Source organism: Cherax quadricarinatus, chromosome 20, assembly GCF_038502225.1.
Source record: "Cherax quadricarinatus isolate ZL_2023a chromosome 20, ASM3850222v1, whole genome shotgun sequence".
Classification (NCBI taxonomy): domain Eukaryota; kingdom Metazoa; phylum Arthropoda; class Malacostraca; order Decapoda; family Parastacidae; genus Cherax; species Cherax quadricarinatus.
In genome coordinates this window covers 41,847,692-41,872,191 of record NC_091311.1, presented here as the reverse complement: position 1 = coordinate 41,872,191, position 24,500 = coordinate 41,847,692, and the positions used below count along the sequence as shown (strand labels likewise).

General features: G+C 39.0%; 1 protein-coding gene across 1 annotated transcript in view; it reads right to left on the bottom strand.

Annotated features, from left to right (window-relative positions):
• The window catches only part of LOC128700639 (thiol S-methyltransferase TMT1B), a 43,712-nt gene that overhangs the window by 9,418 nt on the left and 9,794 nt on the right, over window positions 1–24,500 (bottom strand). Inside the window, exons 2-4 of the mRNA XM_070086986.1 lie at window positions 21,330–21,490; window positions 5,824–5,958; window positions 3,398–3,516 (exon numbers count right to left, since the gene is read on the bottom strand). Of these exons, the coding sequence (XP_069943087.1) occupies window positions 3,398–3,516; window positions 5,824–5,958; window positions 21,330–21,490 (415 nt within the window). The remainder of the gene's footprint in view (window positions 1–3,397; window positions 3,517–5,823; window positions 5,959–21,329; window positions 21,491–24,500) is intronic.

The following is a 24,500-nucleotide window of genomic DNA, read 5'->3' as shown; positions in this document are numbered from 1 at the left end:
TAAAGCCAGGACATCCAGCTTCTTCTCATTCATAACATCCACAATCATCTCTTTCTTATCATTTGCACAACATCCACGCACATTCAGACTTCCCACTTTGACAATTTTCTTCTTCTTATTCTTTTTAGTAATCTTTACAGGAAACGGGGTTACTAGCCCATTGTTCCCGGCATTTTAGTTGACTTTTACAACACGCATGGCTTACGGAGGAAAGATTCTTATTCCACTTCCCCATGGATATAAAAGGAAAAGTAATAAGACCAAGACTATTAAGATAAAATCAAAGAAAACTTAGATGAGTGTGTATAAATAAATGTGTACATGTATGTGTAGTGTGACCTAAGTGTAAGTAGAAGTAGCAAGACATACCTGTAATCTTGCATATTTATGAGACAGACAAAAGACATCAGCAATCCTACCATCATGTAAAACAATTACAGGCTTTCGTTTTACACTCACTTGGCAGGATGGTAGTACTTCCCTGGGTGGTTGCTGTCTACCAACCTACTACTAATAATAATCAATAATAATCAATAATAATCGCTCTGAGGCATATCAAATGTCATACCTACCATCCGACTTACGACCTGCTCGACTTACGACCACTCGACTTACGATCATGTTTTTTATGCCAAATTTCTGGGAAATAAACAACTATTTGTGTCGTACACAGTGTTTATCCTAAACCTTACAGTATAAAATACAGTACTAACAGCATAAAAAGTAAAGTAAAATATGAAATACCAAAATAAAACAATAAAATAAAGTCATTACAAAAATGTTTTGTTGATATTCAGTAGTAAAGTTCGACTTACGACCATTTCGACTTACGACCGGTTTCTCGGAGCCGAACTCGGTCGTAAGTCGGATGGTAGGTGTATATTACGTTAATATATACATTTTCATTAATTCATCTATACTTTTTCAAAATTATATAATAAACATGCAACGTAACACAAACATGATAAATACACCCTACAGTAGAATAAATTTACACAAATTTGAGATCTTTTTCCAATCATCTTGTTGGAAAGAACATTTTCTCTAGTCCAACACCAAAGAAAATGTGTACACAATAATATTACTGGGGGGAACTATAGAAAATTATTCCTTTCATATGGCTTCATTCAAAGCATCATTTCTTCTAAAAACGGTGTTACATGAGAATGGGAGAGCTGCTTTTTATTTATTCTACTGTACCAATGTGGAGACAATTTTTTTTTTTTTTTACAAGTCAGCCATCTCCCACCAAAGCAGGGTGACCCAAAAAGAAAGAAAATCCCCAAAACGAAAATACTTTCATCATCATTCAACACTTTCACCTCACTCACACATAATCACTGTTTTTGCAGAGGTGCTCAGAATACAACAGTTTAGAAGCATATACGTATAAAGATACACAACATATCCCTCCAAACTGCCAATATCCCAAACCCTTCCTTTAAAGTGCAGGCACTGTACTTCCCATTTCCAGGACTCAAGTCTGGCTATATAAAAATAACCGGTTTTCCTGAATCCCTTCACTAAATATTACCCTGCTCACACTCCAACAGCTCATCAGGTCCCAAATACCATTAATCTCCATTCACTTCTATCTAACACGCTCGGCACGCTTGCTGGAAGTTCAAGCCCCTTGTCCACAAAACCTCCTTTACCCCCTCCCTCCAACCTTTTTGAGGACAACCCCTACCCCGCCTTCCTTCCCCTACAGATTTATACGCTCTCCATGTCATTCTACTTTGATCCATTCTCTCTAAATGACCAAACCACCTCAACAACCCCTCTTCTGCCCTCTGACTAATACTTTTATTAGCTCCACACCTTCTCCTAATTTCCACACTCCGAATTTTCTGCATAATATTCACACCACACATTGCCCTTAGACAGAACATCTCCACTGCCTCCAACCACCACCTTGCTGCAGCATTTACAACCCAAGCTTCACACCCATATAAGTGTGTTAGTACTACTATACTTTCATACATTCCCTTCTTTGCCTCCATAGATAACGTTTTTTGTCTCCACATATACCTCAACGCAACACTCGCCTTTTTTCCTTCATCAGTTCCATGATTAACCTCATCCTTCATAAATCCATCTGCTGACACATCAACTCCCAAATATCTGAAAACATTCACTTCTTCCATACTCCTCCTCCCCAATTTGATATCCAATTTTTCTTTATCTAAATCATTTGATACCCTCATCACCTTACTCTTTTCTTATGTTCACTTTCAACTTTCTACCTTTACACACACACACACTCAAACTCATCCACTAACCTTTGCAATTTTACTTTAGAATCTCCCATAAGCACAGTATCATCAGCAAGTAACTGTCAATTTCCATTTTGTATTTGATTTTGATTTTGATTCATTCATTCATTCATTCTCTCTCTCATTCTCTCTCTCTCTCTCTCTCATTCTCTCTCTCTCTCTCTCTCTCTCTCATTCTCTCTCTCTCATTCTCTCTCTCTCTCTCATTCTCTCTCTCTCTCATTCTCTCTCTCTCTCATTCTCTCTCTCTCTCATTCTCTCTCTCTCTCATTCTCTCTCTCATTCTCTCTCTCTCTCATTCTCTCTCTCTCTCATTCTCTCTCTCTCTCATTCTCTCTCTCTCTCATTCTCTCTCTCTCTCTCTCTCTCATTCTCTCTCTCTCTCATTCTCTCTCTCTCTCATTCTCTCTCTCTCTCATTCTCTCTCTCTCTCTCTCATTCTCTCTCTCTCTCTCATTCTCTCTCTCTCTCTCTCTCATTCTCTCTCTCTCTCTCTCTCTCATTCTCTCTCTCTCTCATTCTCTCTCTCTCTCTCTCTCTCTCTCTCTCATTCTCTCTCTCTCTCTCATTCTCTCTCTCTCTCTCATTCTCTCTCTCTCATTCTCTCTCTCTCTCTCATTCTCTCTCTCTCTCTCTCTCGTTTATTCATTTTATCTCGTTTACTCACCTCTCCCCCTACATTAAGACTACAAATATTTTAAGTAATAAGTGAACTGCCTATGGATTTTATCACTCTGGGACGCTTTAAATGTTGTAGTATACGTATTAAGTGTGGGTGGGGTGGCCTGGCTGGCTACCATATCTACCACACCTAACTTCTTACAATAAATACTACCCATCTCACCCTACATTAAAACTACAAATATTTTAAGGTAAGTAATGAGTGTACTATACGTGCATTTTACTTTTTTATTGTTTATTAATGCCTAGTTCTATTGCTAATTTAATATATGTAGTGTAAACTTGTTATCTAGCATTTATATGCATTTATAAGTGGGAAAAAAAAACAAACGATGTTCCACTTTACAGCAGTAGCCTGGAACCTAACCTGCCGCGTAAGTGGGACCCTACTGTATATCCATAAATGTGGTGCAAATAAAATTTTACATTGTAAAACTTACAGGAACAAGGACCCGTAGAATTTGCTGCAATATCTTCTCGGTTTCACTAACACTGCATAGAACTAAAGTCATCACCACTACATCTACACTGTTGTCTGGGACCTCATCCATCTTCTCTCCTGTAGGAAATAAATTTTTGGGGGTTGAGCTAATATATGCATAAATGTGCAAGATGCTGATAAAAAGTGTTAATAAAATTAGGATTATTTTCAAAACTGGCCCAAGAAAGAAGTGAAAGTTGACATATTCCTATCGCTGACTGATGAGGCAAGATACGATAAATTTTTCTCCACTGACTAAGTTTCAGCATTTGCATCCCTTGTCCCACATTCCTACTTTATCTCAATATTCTCTTCTTTTTCAGATTTTGATATGATACTAGACTGACAGAATCTTTGTCACTGCAAGTCATTCTTGTGTTGATTTTGAAATGTTAAAAAAGGGTTTGTTATGCCAGAAAATCAATGCTTTACAGTATTAGAAAAGAAAGAATATAGAAGTTAACAAAATGCAGTTGTGGTACAACAGCCAGGAAAATAAGATTGCTGTATAAAGTAACTAAATAATTTATAATTCAAATAGTAGAGCAGAGGATATGAATGGAAGCAAATTGTTAAGATAATTCTTCCAATTTTCACAAGAGTAAAAATGAATGCACCAGTGTATGTGAAAGATTGAAATCTACTTTTCAGCTTGCACTCTCCTCTTAATTTAGTTTTGAGAATATTTTTACCCATAAAATTAAGAAAAAATAAAAATTTGTCTAAGCCAAGTTTTCCAACAGACAAGCATACAGTAGTACCTCAGTACTCAAACAGCTTTCAACTCGAACAAATTGGTATTCAAACGCTTTCAGTAAAAAAAATAGCTCAGTGGTTGACTATCTGCTCAGCACTTGACCAAACAATGTGCATTAGTCTCTGCAGCTGTCGCTCAGTGGAAAACTCCACTGAACTTCGCTGTAAACAGCCAACCAAAAAGAAAATTGGTTTGAGCCATGATAGAGACGAAAAATTATTTATTATTATTCCTCATGGGGAAAATTCGTTCAGTACTCAAACACATCAGCACTCAAACAGCCTTCTGGAACAAATTAAGTCTGAGTATCAAGGTTCCACTGTATTTGCATTACTCTTTATTTATGCTTTTCAGATCATCTTTCACTGATGTACCTCAGAACTTCTCAAGTACTGTACCTCAATGCCCATTACACATACTCCAAAATGTTACTTCAATTATGTACAGAAAAATAAGTACAGTATATCTGTTGAATTTATTTTTCCCCATCACATTTACACACACCTATTCTTAAAATCATCAGTTTAACTTTATCTGTTTCTGACTTTCCTAGATGGTTTCTATCATTCAGTGCAATACAGGAAGGCACTAAAGTTCTTCCAGATATGTGTGAAATGAAAGTGTGTCAAACATTTTTTTACTCGTGAGGATGTAAGATAGCAAAGTAAATTTTACAAGTGTCTTTGCTCTTCCAGTTTCTAACAGTTCATATTCCTGTAATATTTCCTTCAGAATTTATGAGACCTGGCAACTGACTGGGTTGCAGGGCGATGATTCCTGGAAACCATTAACAGACAGTCACTGAGTGGAAGTGACCAGAACATTAGGTACGCAATTAGAACTGCTAAAATTTTAACACGCAGAGAAAGAAAGTTGTGACAATGTACCATTTTACATGAACTGGGCTTACAAGTTTGCTATAAAAATGCCCACTATATGAAACTGTCCTATACCTTCTTTGTCAAACAACCTGCAATTACTCTGCAAATTCTCCCTATTTTCACTTTCTTATTGAACTGGGTGCTCAAAATTATATTAGAATCTTCATGCTATATTCCACTAGCCACTATTTTTTTTTACTTTATTTCTTTTCCTTGTCCCTATTAGTTCCCTCACATACAGCAGTACCTCGAATTTCAAATAGCTCCCAACTCAAACAATTATGTAAGTGTATTTTTCTAAGTGTATTTTTGGGGGTCTGAAACAGACTAATCTAATTTACATTATTCCTTATGTGAACAAATTTGTTCGGTAATGGCACTCGAACAGCCTTCTGGAACAAATTTTAGCTGAAATTCGAGGTACCACTGTACTTACATTTTTGTATTCCACATACTTTTCTTGAATGCCATTTTCATTACATTGTATTATTACTTTACAAACACATCTTGCTATTCTCACGTATTTTTTGTCTACCTTCTACACATTCTCCCAAACAGCATTAACTTCACTTTACATTACTGTGGTAGCTGCTAGTTCTACAAAAAAAATTACTAACATGCTTAATAAAGAAAAAGTAAATGAAAACTAGTGTTTTATATAAACCATCAATGGTAACTTGCATATAAACATCAAATTGTGTTTTATCTTCTCTGTGTTACAAGTATTGACATTAATTTCTGTCTTACCTGTAGTTATCAGGATCTCCTCAGAACGAATGTTTGGGAATTTCTTCCTATTGTCATTGTAATATTTTACGAAATGAGGATTAGGTTCCACAACCATCAGATGACTGCCACTGGGATAGTGTGAAAAATTAACACCTGTTGGGAAAAACACAATATTTGTTTTCTTAATATATTTTCTGACACATCGGCCATTTCCCACTGCAGTAGGGTGACCACATACAGGCTCATGCATGGAATCAAGGTTGGTACATCCAAATTGTTTTAAGGATTTTCTTGAAAGGTGTAAAAAAAAGTTTCTATATCTGGCTAATTTGTAGAAAAATGGTATAAAATAGTACTGACAAGTTGATGAGTAAGACACACATGCAATACTTGGGTTTAAAAAGTAGAAGGCAAAGAACATAAGCCAAAACTGAATTTCCTTTAACCCTTTGAGGGTTTTGGTCGTACTAGTACGTCTTACGTGTAGGGGTTTTTGACGTACTAGTATGCATAAATTCTAGCGGCCTCAAATCTAGTGGGAGAAAGCTGGTAGGCCTTCATATGAAAGAATGGGTCTATGTGGTCAGTGTGCACAGTCTAAAAAAAATCCTGCAGCACACAGTGCATAATGAGAAAAAAAAACTTTGACCATTTTTTTGGAATAAATCAGCGACTTTGCAGTGTATTTTCGTATGGTATTTATTGTTGTATTCTAGTTTTCTTGGTCTCATTTTATAGAATGGAAGACATATTACAGAAATTGAGATGATTTTGACTGGTTTTACAATGAAAGGTGCCTTGAAATTGAGCTCAAAGTAGCAGAAATGTTCGATTTTTACCAAACTTCAAAAGTAAACAAATCGTGCCAAGCGTGCAATACACGTCAACTGATGAGTCTAATATTCTTTTACAAGTGCACCAATAATATTTATACCATTTTTTACACTAATGCAGTAGTCTGCATAACAGTAAATCTTATATTTTTTGTGAGAATAAAAATTCAAAGTGGAAAGCAAAAGAATATAAGAGGGGCCTTGAGACGTGACTAATGACTAGAGGAAATGTCATTTTAGTGCCAGGAATGTCTTTCTTGTTTATTCTGGACCCTATTCGGAAATTGGCATCTTTTGAAATTTGTGTGAAATTGGCAAAATTGCTAAATTCTGACCACTGTACTGGATAGTTGAATTTCATAAATGGGAGGTTTCTTGCACCCATTCGATAGAAAAAATGGAGTTCTAGCGAAATATTCATGCTTTTTGTCGACTAGTACAGTGAAATTGGCCGAAAATGGGGCTCAAAGTGGGCAAAATCGCCGATGCGTAAACATCGCCGAGACCGCTAACTTTGCGAGAGCATAATTCCGTAAGTTTTCTATCAAATTTCAAACTTTTGGTGTCTTTATGATCGGGAAAAGATTCTCTATCTTTTCATAAGAGAAAATATTTTTTTTTTTTTTAAATTTGGCCGACCCTGAGAACGAGTTTCGCATAGGGCCTGTTGACCCTCAAAGGGTTAAATATGCCAATTCTCTTCCATCTCAAAGAAGAGTCAAATACAGGTCTCCCTCCACATTTGTGAGTTCCACTTTCGCAGGCTTCGAACATTCGCGAATGCTCAGCTGCCCAATCATATTTAAAATATGTCATTATGTATGTTAGGTATTGTGGCGGTGGCAGTTTGTTAGGAGGCAGGACAAGACAGTCCTTCAATATGACACTAATATCAACTCTATCGCTTATTTATCTATTGCAATTGATCTAACATGACATAATAAACAATATTAATAACAGTAATAACAATAACAACCACTCGTTATTAATATAATAACAATATTAATAACGAGTTAAGTTAAGAAAGCCTAGGGAAAGTATGGATTTGCCAGTTAAAAACAGAGTAGGGGAGTTAGTAGATGGGGAGAGGGAGGTATTAGGTAGATGGCGAGAATATTTTGAGGAACTTTTAAATGTTGAGGAAGAAAAGGAGGCAGTAATTTCATGCACTGGTCGGGGAGGTATACCATCTTTTAGGAGTGAAGAAGAGCAGAATGTAAATGAGCGGGAGGTACGCGAGGCATTACGTAGAATGAAAGGGGGTAAAGCAGCTGGAACTGATGGGATCATGACAGAAATGTTAAAAGCAGGGGGGGATATAGTGTTGGAGTGGTTGGTACTTTTGTTTAACCCTTTCAGGGTCCGTCCCGTAGATCTACGGCTTTGCGTTCAGTGTCCAAACCGTAGATCTACGTCATGAGCTCAGCTCACTCTGATAAACTGTGAGTGGTACACTTGGGCCTAGATATGAGAGAATACATCTATGTGGTATGTGTGCACCACATAAAACAAATCCTGCAGCACACTGTGTATAATGAGAGAAAAAAAACTGAAACCAAGATTTTCGATTAAAACAGCAACTTTGCAGTGTTTTTTCGTATGTTTTTTATAGTTGTATTTGCAATTTCTTGGTCTCATTTGATAGAATGGAAGACATATTACAGAAATAGAGATGATTTTGATTGGTTTTAGCACCGGAAATGGCTTGAAACTGAGCTCAAAGTAGCGGAAATGTTAAATTTTTGTCGATGTTCAAGAGTAAACAAACGACCTCACACGTCTAATACATGCCAGCTGGTGGATCTAATACACATTCACAAATGTGGTGATGATATTTATACAATTATTACAATATTGCATAACAGTAAATCTTCTATTTTTTGGTGTGAATAAAAATTCATTATGTAAATAAAAAATAAAAATGGGATTTATTTGTAAAGCCTCAAAATGTAACTAATGAACCGAGGAAATGTTACTTTAGTGCCAGGAATGCCTACATTGTTTATTCTGGATGCTATTTTGAAATTGGAATATTTTGAACTTTGTGTTAAATTGGCCAAATTACCAATTTCCGATCACTTTATTTTGTAGTTGAAACAGTTGACTTGGGGATTTCTTGTGCTCAATCGATAGAATAGAAGTAATACTAGTAAAATAACTAAGAATTTGGTCGATTGGAATGATGTAATTGGCCTAAAATGGAAGTCAAAGTCGGCAAAATCGCCGATTCGTAAATATCGCTGACAGATCAAAATTCGCGAGAGCATAATTTCGTCAATTTTCCATCAAATTTCGTACTTTTTGTTTTATTACCTTCACAAAAAGATTCTCTACCACTTCATAAGAAAAAATAACAAATTTTTTTTTGGAAAATTCTTGGACACTGGTGCATGACTTCAGATTTTGGCCTTGGACCCTGAAATGGTTAATAAATGTATGAAAGAGGGGAAGGTACCTAGGGATTGGCGGAGAGCATGTATAGTCCCTTTATATAAAGGGAAAGGGGACAAAAGAGACTGTAAAAATTATAGAGGAGTAAGTTTACTGAGTATACCAGGAAAAGTGTATGGTAGGGTTATAATTGAAAGAATTAGAGGTAAGACAGAATGTAGGATTGCGGATGAGCAAGGAGGTTTCAGAGTGGGTAGGGGATGTGTAGATCAAGTGTTTACATTGAAGCATATATGTGAACAGTATTTAGATAAAGGTAGGGAAGTTTTTATTGCATATATGGATTTAGAAAAAGCATATGATAGAGTGGATAGGGGAGCAATGTGGCAGATGTTGCAAGTATATGGAATAGGTGGTAAGTTACTAAATGCTGTAAAGAGTTTTTATGAGGATAGTGAGGCTCAGGTTAGAGTATGTAGAAGAGAGGGAGACTACTTCCCGGTAAAAGTAGGTCTTAGACAGGGATGTCTAATGTCACCATGGTTGTTTAATATATTTATAGATGGGGTTGTAAAAGAAGTAAATGCTAGGGTGTTAGGGAGAGGGGTGGGATTAAATTATGGGGAATCAAATTCAAAATGGGAATTAACACAGTTACTTTTTGCTGATGATACTGTGCTTATGGGAGATTCTAAAGAAAAATTGCAAATGTTAGTGGATGAGTTTGAGAATGTGTGTAAAGGTAGAAAGTTGAAAGTGAACATAGAAAAGAGTAAGGTGATGAGGGTATCAAATGATTTAGATAAAGAAAAATTGGATATCAAATTGGGGAGGAGTAGTATGGAAGAAGTAAATGTTTTCAGATACTTGGGAGTTGACGTGTCGGCGGATGGATTTATGAAGGATGAGGTTAATCATAGAATTGATGAGGGAAAAAAGGTGAGTGGTGCATTGAGGTATATTTGGAGTCAAAAAACATTATCTATGGAGGCAAAGAAGGGAATGTATGAAAGTATAGTAGTACCAACACTCTTATATGGGTGTGAAGCTTGGGTGGCAAATGCAGCAGCGAGGAGACGGTTGGAAGCAGTGGAGATGTCCTGTCTAAGGGCGATGTGTGGTGTAAATATTATGCAGAAAATTCGGAGTGTGGAAATTAGGAAAAGGTGTGGAGTTAATAAAAGTATTAGTCAGAGGGCAGAAGAGGGGTTGTTGAGGTGGTTTGGTCATTTAGAGAGAATGGATCAAAGTAGAATGACATGGAAAGCATATAAATCTATAGGGGAAGGAAGGCGAGGTAGGGATCGTCCTCGAAAGGGTTGGAGAGAGGGGGTAAAGGAGGTTTTGTGGGCAAGGGGCTTCGACTTCCAGCAAGCGTGCCTGAGCGTGTTAGATAGGAGTGAATGGAGACGAATGGTACTTGGGACCTGACGATCTGTTGGAGTGTGAGCAGGGTAATATTTAGTGAAGGGATTCAGGGAAACCGGTTATTTTCATATAGTCGGACTTGAGTCCTGGAAATGGGAAGTACAATGCCTGCACTTTAAAGGAGGGGTTTGGGATATTGGCAGTTTGGAGGGATATGTTGTGTATCTTTATACGTATATGCTTCTAAACTGTTGTATTCTGAGCACCTCTGCAAAAACAGTGATTATGTGAGAGAGTGGTGAAAGTGTTAAATGATGATGAAAGCATTTTCTTTTTGGGGATTTTCTTTCTTTTTTGGGTCACCCTGCCTCGGTGGGAGACGGCCGACTTGTTGGAAAAAAAAAAAAATTAATAACGAGTGGTATTGTGTTGTTGTTAGGCATATAAGGGCCACTGAGAGCTTAAGCTGTATATGGTGGTGGTGAAGGCCAGCAGAGACGGAAGTTCTCATTAGCCCTATATACCTCTAACAACATTGAAGGAGTTAGGATCGTGGTGTCCTTTTTCTATTGATTAATAGCTTAACTTACTTGCTACACTTTATCACTGGCTGGCGCTATAGTCTTTATCAACTAGTGCTGCTTTAGTATCGTACATATCGTAGAATCACTGAAGAAGGCACATTCTCCCCCTTCTCTTCCTCCTCCACTTTGGTATTCTGCTACGAGTTCTTTCTTGAACTCTATAGTCTTTCTCACCTTTACCAAAGGACTGGCACTAGTACAATATTTTATGATGTTTTCATGTGTTTTATGATTGTTCATGGTTCAACAGGTTAAGGAAGCAGTATTGTTAAGCTAAGTAAATGTTATTATTATATTTTCCTACAATATATTTGTGCACCAAACATTCGCAATTTTTCAACATTCGCAAATGTGGAGGGAGACCTGTATAGCTGAGCAAACTTTTTGTGTTAATTTTGTATTTTGCATCTAAACATAGCAACATAACTTAATCTTGCTAAAATTTAGAGATTATAAAATAATTTAATTTACTTGTCTTAAGGATTTACATAGGGCCACTATTTTCCTCAGGGGACAGATGCAATGGGAGTCTGTGGAGTATTTTTATGACTTCTTACAGTTTGAGTCATTTTTCACAGAAGATAATGAAAAAAAGAACTAACAAATTAAAATCATTTATCTTCCATGAAGCAGATAGGGAATTTTCTGCAAAGCAAATCCTGTCTACATTAAGCACTATACATCTTAACCCTTTCAGGGTCCAAGGCCCAAATCTGGAGTCACGCACCAGTGTCCAAGAATTTAAAAAAAAAAAATTTGTTATTTTTTCTTATGAAATCGTAGAGAATCTTTTTGTGAAGGTAATAAAACAAAAAGTACGAAATTTGGTGGAAAATTGACGAAATTATGCTCTCGCGAATTTTGATGTGTCAGCGGTATTTACGAATCGGCAATTTTGCCGACTTTGACTCCCATTTTAGGCCAATTACATTATTCCAATCAACCAAATTCTTAGCTATTTCACTAGTATTACTTCTATTCTATCGATTGAGCACAAGAAATCGCCAAGTCAACTGTTTCAACTACAAAATAAAGTGATCGGAAATTGTTAATTTGGCCAATTTAACACAAAGTTCAAAATATTCCAATTTCAAAATAGGGTCCAGAATGAACAATGTAGGCATTCCTGGCACTAAACTAACATTTCCTCTGTTCATTAGTTATGTTTTGAGGCTTTACAAATAAATTCCATTTTGATTTTTTATTCACAATGAATTTTTATTCACACCAAAAAATAGAAGATTTACTGTTATGCAATACTGTAATAATTGTATAAATATCATCACCATATTTGTGAATGTATATTAGACCCACCAGCTGAAGTGTATTAGACGTGTGAGGTCGTTTGTTTACTCTTGAATATCGGCAAAAATTTAACATTTCTGCTACTTTGAGCTCAATTTCAAGCCATTTCCAGTGCTAAAACCAATCAAAATCATCTCTATTTCTGTAATATGTCTTCCATTCTATCAAATGAGACCAAGAAATCACAAATACAACTATAAAAAACATACGAAAAAACACTGCAAAGTTGCTGTTTTAATCGAAAAATCATGATTTCATTTTTTTTCTCTCATTATACACAGTGTGCTGCAGGATCTGTTTTATGTGGTGCACACATACCACATAGATGTATTCTCTCATATCTAGGCCCAAATGTACCACTCACAGTTTATCAGAGTGAGCTGAGCTCATGGCGTAGATCTACGGTTTGGACCCTGAACGTAAAGCTGTAGATCTACGGGACGGACCCTGAAAGGGTTAAAACTACCCATATATAAAAAACTTAAAAAGCATTAATGTATTTACAAAAACATATGCAGACGAATAAATTAATGAAAAGTGATCAGAGGAGGTACTCTTATCCTCTCTCACTATCAGACAAAACAATTTTATAAATATTTAAAAAAAAAAACTAGAAAACAAAACAAAAAAAATAAATAAATAAAAGTAAAAATAAAGTAAACTATACCAGGAATTAGTTTACCATACAAAAAAAATCTGAATCCCCAGATTGAAACAATGTGGGAATCTTAAACTCCAAATCATGCCAATTAAAAAAAAAAAAAAAAAAAAAAAAAAAAACAGGTGCTACATCATTCAAAAACAATGTCAGAAACTGTACTGTATGTAGACAGCCAATACTGTCTGCACAGACAGCCCATGCTGTCTGCCAGCTTAGTTCATATTTTGCACCACTAAGGTGCTGCCCACTGTAGCCAGGCCTCTCGGTGGGCACGCCAGCCTGCCTGCCCTTGCCTCTGCCTCTCTGGCGACACCCTTCACTCAGTCAAGTAGTAGTCCTACTAGCTCTCCCTCGTGGGCATGGCCCTCCCGGGCCATGGGCACAAACACACAAGCCTGTGTACCCACCATGACTTAACAATAAAGAAGCCTCCAAAGACGTCTATCATTAACCACTCGCTTTCAGCCCTACCAAACAAACTGGTTATAAATGGTGGGAAGCGGTGGTCGCAGCAGTTGTGTTTGCCCGGAGAGAGGAAGGAAGGGATGAAGTCATCTTCACTTTATCACCCTATGCAAGAAGCATCCGTCTCTCAACGAGTTATCCTGAGGTCGTGCCTGCATGTTTCAGCATCCAGACACAGGTACAAGCAGGATCTAGCCGAAATTTGCCGAATTTCTTCGAGAATTGTATGTGGCGTCCCAGTGACACCACGCTACAGTGTCCCACGCTGTTTCTCAAGTCACGTGTTCAGCATCACTTATATGTTGCTGTTGTTGTTCAGCTCAGCACAGCTGTTTCAGCAAGCCAGAGGTGAGTTTTGTGGTGATTTCTGCGTCCAGTGTGAGCTTCTCCACGTGTTTGTGGGTGGGGGAGGAGGAGGAGGAAGTGGCCGTTCCTCACCTTGCCCATGCTCGCCCTACTCACGCTCACCCGTCTACCATACACTCACCACTGCCCACTCCCTCTGTTGTGTTTTCTGCTGTTTTTCGTGTGATTCATTGCCAGAGCTGTGTATCCGAGTGCCCGAGGCCACTCGAAGCTACGTAGATCAGCATGCCATGTAGATCAGCAAGCCACGTAGATCGGCAAGCCACGTAGATCAGCATGCCACGTAGATCATGACGCCACGTGGATCCTGACGCCACGTGGGTGTGGGCGATGTCACGTGCATCTACAAGTCACGTGAGTTACCAGATCTCCCAGGCCACATGCCGTGGTCTGCTGCCTGCATCACACTGACGTCACCGACGATGCTGCCCGACTTCATGACGTCACGATGTCTGCCTGACGTCACCTCGAGATGTCTGCTGATGTCACCTCACGACATCACGCCTGACATCACACATGATGTCACATCGAGTGTTTCTAGTACATACAGTGGTCCCCCGGTTTTCGTAGTTCCCAGCAATCGTAAAATTCGCCAATCATAGGGTTATTTTCGTATAAACATGGACTCGCTTTTCATGGGTTCGTAGTTCGTCTGGAACGCGTACCCACTGCGTGAGCCGGGGCGGCAGCCAGTCTGGCATTGTTTACCAGTGAGCGAAGGTCCCCTCACGTGCTCCAGCGAAATATTTCATAATATTCCATTTATTTTAGTGCTTGCAAGTACTAAATAAGCTACCATGGCTCCAAAGAAAGCTCCTAGTGCCAAGCCTGTGGTAAAGAAGGTGAGAAATACGATTGAATTTAAGAAAACCATCATTGAACAATATGAAAGTGGTACAAGTGTGGCCGAACTGTCCAGGATGTATAAGAAACCCTACACAACCTTATGTTCCATAGTGGCCAAGAAAAAGGAAATAAAGGATGCTGTTGTTGCAAAGGAAGTAACTATGCTGACAAAAATGAGATCACCAGTACTGGAAGAGGTTGAGAAGTTATTATTGGTGTGGATAAATGAGAAACAATTAGCAGGAGATACTCTTATGACTTCGATTATTTGTGAAAAGGCTAGGCAGTTGCATGAAGATTTGGTAAAGAAACTGCCTGCAAATAGTGGTAAAGTGAGTGAATTTAAGGCCAGCAAAGGCTGGTTTGAGAGATTTAAGAACCGTACTGGCATACACAGTGTGGTAAGGCATGGTGAGGCTGCCAGTTCAGACCACAAGGCGGCTGAAATATATGTGCATGAATTCCAGGAGTACATAGAGGCTGAAGGACTGAAACCTGAACAAGTGTTCAATTGTGACGAAACAGGCCTCTTTTGGAAGAAAATGCCAAAGAGGACCTTCATTACACAAGAGGAAAAGGCAATGCCAGGACACAAGCCTATGAAAGACAGGCTGATGCTAATGTTCTGTGCTAATGCTAGTGGGGATTTCAAGGTGAAGCCATTACTAGTGTACCATTCTGAAAATCCCAGTGTTCAGGAAAAACAATGTTATGAAGAGTAAATTGTGTGTGTTTTGGAAATCTAATAGTAAGGCATGGGTCACGAGGGAAATTTTCGTCAAATGGTTCAAAGAAGTGTTTGGCTCTAGTGTGAAGGAGTATCTCCTGGAAAAGAAATTGGATCTCAAGTGCCTGCTAGTAATGGACAATGCACCTGCTCATCCTCCAAACTTGGATGACCTAATTTTCGAGGAGTTTGGGTTCATCACAGTAAAGTTCTTGCCCCCGAATACCACTCCTCTCCTCCAACCCATGGACCAGCAGGTTATTGCAAACTTTAAAAAACTCTACACAAAAGCAATGTTTCACAGGTGCTTGACTGTGACCACAGACACTCACTTGACCCTAAGGGAATTTTGGAGAGAACACTTCAGCATCCTCCACTGCATAACCCTTATAGGTATGGCTTGGGAGGGAGTGACTACCAGGACTTTGAACTCTGCCTGGAGAAAATTGTGGCCAGATTGTGTCGACAAGAGGGATTTTGTTAGGTAACAACCTGTCGGTATTTTATACCATTTTAATGTTCAAGAGGGATTTTGAAGGATTTGGGACTGACCCTAATGAGCCTATGTCTGTTGTAAAATCAATTGTGGCACTGGGGAGTTCCATGGGGTTGGATGCGAGTTTGGAGGATGCGGAAGAATTGGTGGAAGACCACAATGAAGAGCTCACCACTGAGGAGCTGCAAGAGCTTCAGCAGGAAGAGCAACACATCGCAGCTCAGAATCTTACTGCAGAGGAGGAGGAAGAGAGATGGAAGAAGGTGCCTTCTTCAGAAATTAAAGAGATTTTTACTATGTGGGGTAAGATGGAAAGCTTAATGGAGAAACATCACCCTAACAAGGTTGTTGCAAGCCAGGTTGGCAACATGTACAGTGACAAAGTCTTGGGCCATTTTAGGGAAGTGTTAAAGAGATGCCAGAAACAGAGCTCTCTCCACAGTTATTTTGTGAGACAGGACTCCAGTGACTCTCAAGGTGGTCCTAGTGGCATTAAGAAACAGAGAAGAGAAGCAACCCCAGAAAAGCAAATGGTACCTGAAGTGTTGATGGAAGGGGATTCCCCTTCCAAACTATAAACAATCCACTCTCTCTCCTCCTCCAGTCTCCCATACACTAAGAAGAACCTCCAATATAGGTAAGTGTTATGCTGTTAATGTTTCATTCATCATTTCCCATTGTATTGTTTATGTACTACATGTATATTTCATGTTAAAAATTTTTTTGTTTTAATACTTCTGGGTGTCAGGAACGGATTAATTGTATTTACATTATTTCTTATGGGGAAAATTGATTCGTAAATCGTAAATTTCGTTTATAGTAATGGCTCCAGGAACGGATTAATTACGAAAAAACGAGGGACCACTGTAATTATTTCAGTATTGTCGAGAAGATTGAGAGAAGATATATGTCGTGTGTTAATTAATTCCTCTCAGTCAGTGTTCTCACATGTTAGTGTACCTCATGTACTGCGGGTGTGTGTAGTTTCCGTGTGTCCAGTGAGGTCTAAGCCAGACCTGAGTAGCACCACTGTGCTAAGTCACCCGATGTGACCAGTGCGTTTGACAGTTATCAGATAGCCCTGAGCCTGAGCCCTCTTGTACAGAAAGCTTTTATGCTCGTCGCTCGTGATGTTCTGCAGAATCATACCTGCTACGATTCCCATCGAGATTTGTTTCACTTCACCTCCAGACCTTCAGAATGCAGTTATATGTAGAGAAACAAGTCTGGGGACGCTTAGACTAACCTCTGCTATAACTCCAACTGCCGAGAGAATGACACTTGTCAAGCCGCAGTTAGCCCTGTCGGCAGGCGCTGTGTCAGCCTCGTGTCACAAGCTTCAGTGAGCAACCTGCACAAAGATGATGTCACTTTGACTGCTAGCTCTCTCACTGCAGTCTGGTGTATGATGTTACGACTCCCAGATGTTTCGCCCAGTCGTCTCTGCCACAACTCGCCGGCAGTGACAGCCCAGCGACAGTACCAGTCGAGAAGTGTCCTCCTGAGTCGCTTGCCAGAAGTCCTGCCCAGTTGCCGAGTTTTGTCGATGCCTCACTCGAGGGCACCAGCATGTCGTGCCCCAGGTTGAGTGAAAACCTGCCGCGACTCCTACGATAACTGCTTCACCGTTCCAGAGGAGACCGTAACCTGTTACGTCACAGCTCAGCCGCAGCTATGTCTCCCGTGTTGCAGTATCTGTCCAGACGCAGGAATGCGTGCAGTGATGCCCATCAACGCTCACTGCCTTTGACCACGATGTTTAGCACACCCCACGTTTTTTTCTTCCCTCCCTGTAGGAAGTTTTTTTTTCCATGTCCATATGTATATATATGTTTTTACTTTGTGTTCTGTGCCCTGTTCCTACGAGAGAGAGACCGAGTTTCTTTTACCACCAGTATTGTCGCGTCGACGACGACGCGAGGTAGGTGACCAAGCATATGTAGACAGCCTATACTGTCTGCACAGACGCCAGCTTAGTTCATATTTCGCGCCACTAAGGTGCTGCCCTCTGTAGCCATGCCTCTCAGTGGGCACGCCAGCCTGCCTGCCCTTGCCTCTGCCTCACTCTGGCTACACCCTTCACTCAGTCAAGAAGGCCTACTCTCTTTCTCTCGTGGGATGGCCCTCCCGGGCCATGGGCACAAAAACACAAGCCTGTGTACCCACCACTACTTTGCAAATAAAGTAAGAAGCCTCTGAAGACGTATCATTTACTCCCAGCTACCAGAACTCCAAACAAACTGGTTATATGTATTAGTATGTAAGTAGTAATATAAATTTGAATTATGCATAGTAAATCCAATCACTCTTAACCCTTTGACTGTTTTGGTCATATGTATACGTCTTACACGCCACTGTTTCGAACGTACAGTGGACCCCCCGCATACCGTTGGCATCACATAACGCTAAATCCGCATACCGATACATTTTATCGCTAAGATTTTGCCTCGCATACCGCTAAAAAACCCGCTCAACGCTATTCGTCCGAGACGCGTCTAATGTGCGGCCTGAGCCAGCCTCACATGTTCCGACGGTGGCATTGTTTACCAGCCAGCCTCCGTGGTAACATCCAAGCATACAATCCGAACATTTCGTATTATTACAGTGTTTTTGGTGATTTTATCTGCAAAATAAGTGACCATGGGCCCCAAGAAAGCTTCTAGTGCCAACCCTGTGGTAAAAAGGGTGAGAAATATTATCGAAATACTGTGGTACCATAGTCAACTGCTGATGCTGCTGCTGCTGTAGCACTGTCAGCTGCTGCTGCTGCTGTAGCACCGTCAGCTGCTGCTGCTGCTGTACCACCGTCAGCTGCTGCTGCTGCTGTAGTACCGTCTACTGCTGCTGTAGCACCGTCTGCTGCTGCTGTAGCACTGTCAGCTGCTGCTGCTGCTGTAGCACCATCTGCTGCTGCTGTAGCACTGTCAGCTGCTGCTGTAGCACTGTCAGCTGCTGCTGCTGCTGTAGCACCGTTGTTGGTGTGGCTTAATGAGAATACCAAGAAACAATTAACCCCAGAGGGTTAGCCACCCAGGATAACCCAAAAAAGTCTGTGTCATCGAAGACTGTCTAACTTATTTCCATTGGGGTCCTTAATCTTGTCTCCCAGGATGCAACCCACACCAGTCGACTAACGCCCAGGTGAACAGGGAAAAATGCCTGGAATTAGTGCTCATATTGGTGAATTTAAAGCCAGCAAAGGTTGGTTTGAAAGATTTAAGAATCGTAGTGGCATACACAGTGTGATAAGGCCTATTCTGGAAGAAAATGCCAAACAGGACCTACAGTACTCAGGAGGAAAAGGCACTCCCAGGACACAGTGTCCCATCAGTCATTGCTGCATCTTCAATAAAGGTAAGTGTCATTTATTCTTCATTTAGTAGAGTAGTACATGCACAATATATATTGTGCATGTACTACTCTACTATTGTGCATGTATCCTTCTCTTTGTGTGTAGGAAAATGTATATTTCATGTGGTAAAAATTTTTTTTTCATACTTTTGGGTGTCTTGCACGGATTAATTTGATTTCCATTATTTCTTATGGGGAAATTCATTCGCATAACGATAATTTCGCATAACAATGAGCTCTCAGGAACGGATTAATATCGTTATGTGGGGGTCCACTGTATTTATACGTGTAAATTCTAGTGGCTTCAAATCAAGCATGAGAAAGCTGGTAGGCCCACATGTGAGAGGATGGGTCTGTGTGGTCAGTGTGCACCACATAAAAAAAATCCTGCAGCACGCAGTGCATAATGAGAGAAAAAAAAACGGACTGTTTTTTTTGGATTAAAACGCAGACTTTGAGGTGCATTTTCGTATAGTATTTATTGTTGTATTCTCATTTTCATGGTCTCGTGTGATAAAATGGAAAACATATTACAGAAATAGAGATGATTTTGATTAGTTTCACGATGAAAATGACCTTGAAATTGAGCTCAAAGTAGTGGAAATGTTCGATTTTTACCAATGTTCAAGAGTAAGCAAATCACACCACACATCCAATACACGTCAACTGGGGTGTCTAATATTCTTTCACTAGTTCACTGATATTATTTATACCACTTTTACAATAATGCAGTAGTCTGCATAACAGTAAATTTTGTATTTTTTGTATGAATAAAAAATCAAAATAGAAAGCAATAGTAATATAAGAGGGGCCTAGAGATGTGACTAATGAACAGAGGATATGTTATTTTAGTGCCAAGAATGTCTACATTGTTTATTCTGGACCCTATTTTGAAATTGGCATCTTTTTTAATTTGTGTGAAATTGGCCAATTTACTGACCATTTTACTGAGTAGTTCATATCGATAAATGGGTGGTTTCTTGTACTCAACTGATAGAAAAAATGGAGTTCTAAAGAAATAGCTATGAGTTTGGTCAACTGGAACAACAGAAATGGCCAAAAACAGGGCTCAAAATTGGCGAAATCGCCAATGCGTATGTCACTGAGACCGCTAACTTCGCGGGAGCATAATTCCGTGAGTTTTCAACCAAATTTCGTACTTTTGGTGTCATTACCATCGGGAAAAGAGTATCATTTCATAAGAAAAAATTATTTTTTTTCCCAAAAATTTTGCAACATAGAATGACAGTTTTAAAAAGGGACTTGCGACAGTCAAAGGGTTAAGGTGCTCCCCTACCCTACAAAAAAAACAACTTAAAACAGTGCCGTATATTGCACTAATGATGTTTCGAGTATCTAATTAAACTTTACTGAAACAAGCACAGTCATGCATTAGACAGGCAATAGAAATTCAGTGACTAAATGAAAAAAATACAAGGCAAAACCACTGGGTATATATCTTCAATTGAAGACAAGAAAACACAATTAAAAACTTAATATTTCATTCAAATTATATTTCAATCATACCTAAAGGCCTGTAGCAGATGGAGGCTTACAAGCCATTAACATCAAGAACAACAGAGTAATGGGTTAAAAAGAAGATATTTTAATTATTAATCATGAGGGTTTGTAACCCAGAATAACCCATTGTAATCTTTTGATCCTCTATGACCATAATTTTTAAAGAGGTGGACCGGTAAGCCAGCGGAAGGGCTCGGTCAGATGACCAAAGCTCCAAAGGCGGGTCATCATCTGACTAAGACCCACATCAGGAAACATTTGTCCTGTTTCCTGACGAACCTTACCTAACCTAACCTAACCTCTTCCCCAAGATGTGATCCACAGCAGCTGGCTAACCCCAGGTACTTACTGCTAGGTGAACAGAGGCAACAGGGGTAAGGAAACATGCTCAGTGTTTCTATCTGAGCTGGGATTAAACTATAATAGTTTATAAAGATGAGAGCCAAGAGCCCTACTACTTGAGCCACAAGCCACCCATAACAGCCACAAGACAATTCATCAATAATTAGTTTAAAGAAAATGTAACATGATAAAACTACAATGTAAAATATTGTCCACTATAACAAAATTATAAAATACAGTAGTGAAATAAAAAATGCACATTACTAGCCTGTACCAACTCCAATCTCCAAGATTTTAATTGCATTATCTTTTCGCAACTCAGGATCATGGGACACTATAGATCCAAGACTCGTAAACAAATCCTTTTTGACTTCTTCTACTTTGGCATCCTTTTCCTTAGTAAGCTGATGCATTAGAAAAGCAAACCATCTGAAAATATTAATTTGTTTAAAATGTATTTTGAACTAAATGCACAGTAAAATTAGATAATTGTTGTACTGTACAAATAATATTAAGATGAAAAGCATATAGTACTTTGTGTTTAACATGAACAATACTGTATAATACACAATATTAGTGAAACTCATAAATTGTAGAGGACCACCCTTCTCTTTAATTATGCTATGTGCCTTTGCTCACTTTTAAATAAGGGCAAAACGTACAAACAACAGACAAGTTAAATGAATAGGCACATTATTAATACATTATATAAATGCAAGGTGAAACATTCATAAAGGTTATTTAATGCTGGAAGGTAAAGGAGTGGCTGATGTTGCATGTAACACAAATACAATATATTTCTTTTCTGAAGTATACAAGTAATTTAGTTTGCATGTAATAAAATATTGCTAGGCACAAAAGAAAGCCATTACATGTGGTGCATTTCGGGCAGACTAATCCTAATGCTTAAAGGCTACTTACAAACTAGACATGGGTTAATTAGGAATTTTTATATGTACAAAAAGGAGAGGTAGCTACGTGACCAACAGTATAATTTAAAGTATGCGTTACTACTACTTCAAACTAATTCAGTGATCTTCAGTTAAGTGGGATTTCTTAAGCAGTTTCAATCTGACTATGTCTTTAGTTTCTGGAATGGCTGAAAGAGATGGTGAAGATACTAGAAGTTAGAAGAGTAATTAATTTTCTATGTAGTTTGAGGACTAGAAAAACAGAGATAAAGTTGGATGAGCTGGTTATGTTTGGTATAGCATAGTGCTGGTTTAGCTACATTAAGGAGATGAAGTGCTTTTTAACAATAGCTCTAAATTTATTAACAGGCAGGGTACCTTTTGATGATTTGGGCAATGAATTCCAGATCTTAGGCCTTTTATGTGCTATTACACCATGGTCACACTTGACAAAACCTTTTGCAAAGTCTGTGTATACTACATCTGTATTTTGTTTATCCTCTACATCATCCAGGACCTTGTCATAGTGGTCCAGTAGCTCGGACAGGCAGGAGCAACCTGCTCTAAACCTGTGTTGCCCTGGGTTGTATAATTGATGGGTATCTAGGTGGTTGGCGATCTTGCTTCTTAGAACCCTTTCAAAGATTTTTATGAGATGGGATGTTAGTGCTATTGCTCTGTAGTTCTTTGCAACTGCTTTACTGCCACCTTTGTAAAGTGGGGCTATGTCTGTTGTTTTTAGTGAGTGTTGGATGACCCATGTCCATGCTCCCTCTCCAGAATGCTGAAGGCATGCGATAAGGACTTCTTGCAGTTCTTGATGAACAGAGAGTTCCATGAGTCTGGGCCTGGGGCAGAGTGCATGGGCATGTCATTTATTGCCTTTTCAAAGTCTTGTGGGGTTAGGATAATATCCGAGATTTTTGAGACGACCAAATTTTGGGTCTCGTTAATAAAGAATTCATTTGGACTGTTGACCCACAGTCTGGGTAGTGGCTCACTGAACACTGAGTCATACTGGGACTTCTCAGTTATTTCTTGGCTGTCATCTGTGCACAGTGGAACCTCGGTTTTTGTTTGCCCTGGTTTTCGTCGAATTCGAATTTCGACAACTTTTTTCGTCAAAATTTTGTCCCAGTTTTCGTTTATCACCTCGGTTTTTGTCAAGCTGACAGTGGTCCACCGTACCGAACGTGTCCACCTGCCCGTGCCCACACAAAGCATCCCACACATTCTGAGTCAGTCTGGCTTTGTTTCTTGTCGAGTGAACATTACCCTGTGCGTTCATCTGAAACCTTTTGTAATCATTATTTTTTGTACTTGTTTATTGAGTACAACTGCTAAATAAGCCACCATGGGGCCAAAGAAAGTTCCGAGTGCCAGCCCTTTGATAAAGGTGAGAAACACGATAGAATTCAAGAAAGAACTCATAGCAAAGTACGAAAGTGGAATGAGTTGCAAAGTTTTGTGGAGAAATATCACTACCACCCTCTACAAAGGTAGAGGGTGGTAGTGATGGTGGTAGATAACCTCTCCTCCCTTTCCCCTCCTCACTGTTCTCCATATGCCAACAAGAGTCTTCAATAAAGGTAGAAGTGATGTTAAATGTTCATTTATCCATTTCATTAGTCCTTTATACTTACTGTATTTCTCATTCTTTTCTATATGTAAAACTACAGTTATTCTCTATAAAATGTATTTTTTGTTAATATTTTTGGGTGTCTGGAATAGATTAATTGGATTTACTACATTATTTCTTATGGGAAATATTGCTTCAGTTTTCTTTGAATTCGGTTTTCATCAGACTTTCTGGAACAAATTAATGACGTAAACCGAGGTTCCACTCTATGCCACATCTTGCCGAAGCAGGGGCCCAATACTGGATGTTGTTTTTCCCTTAGATTTGGCATAAGAGAAGAAGTATTTTGTTTTTTCTTTCAATTTCTTTCATGGTTTTTGGTTCTTCCTGAGATTCTGGTCTCCTGTAGGATTCCTTCAGATTAAGTTTGATACATATTTGCAATTTCATTGACCAGTGCCTCCCTTCATATTTCAGATACATTGGCCCCTCTCAGCAGCTCTGCGACTCTTCACCTTCGTCTGTATACGGAGTGTCTCTCTCTTTCTAGTTTACATCTTCTCTTTCTTTTCTTAATGGAATGTGTCTTGAGCAGATCTCAAGAATCACAGTTTATTTTTTCTAGGCAAAGATTCAGATCCATGTTGTTTAGGATCTCTTCCCAGTTTGTTTCATTTAGGACATGGTTGACTTGCTCCCATTGTATGTTTTTGTTATTGAAGTTGAAATTTGTGAAGACAACCTTATGATTGATCACAATTTGCTGGTCAGGAGCCCTGTGAATACATGTCTGTACCTCAATTATGTTGCAATCTGAGTGTATTATCTTTGATATGGTTATATTACATATCAGACTGTCGTTGTTAGTGAAAATGAGGTCCAGCATATTTTCTAGTTTTGTAGGCTCTAATATTTGCTGGTTTAAGGTGAATTTGGTGCAGAGATTTAG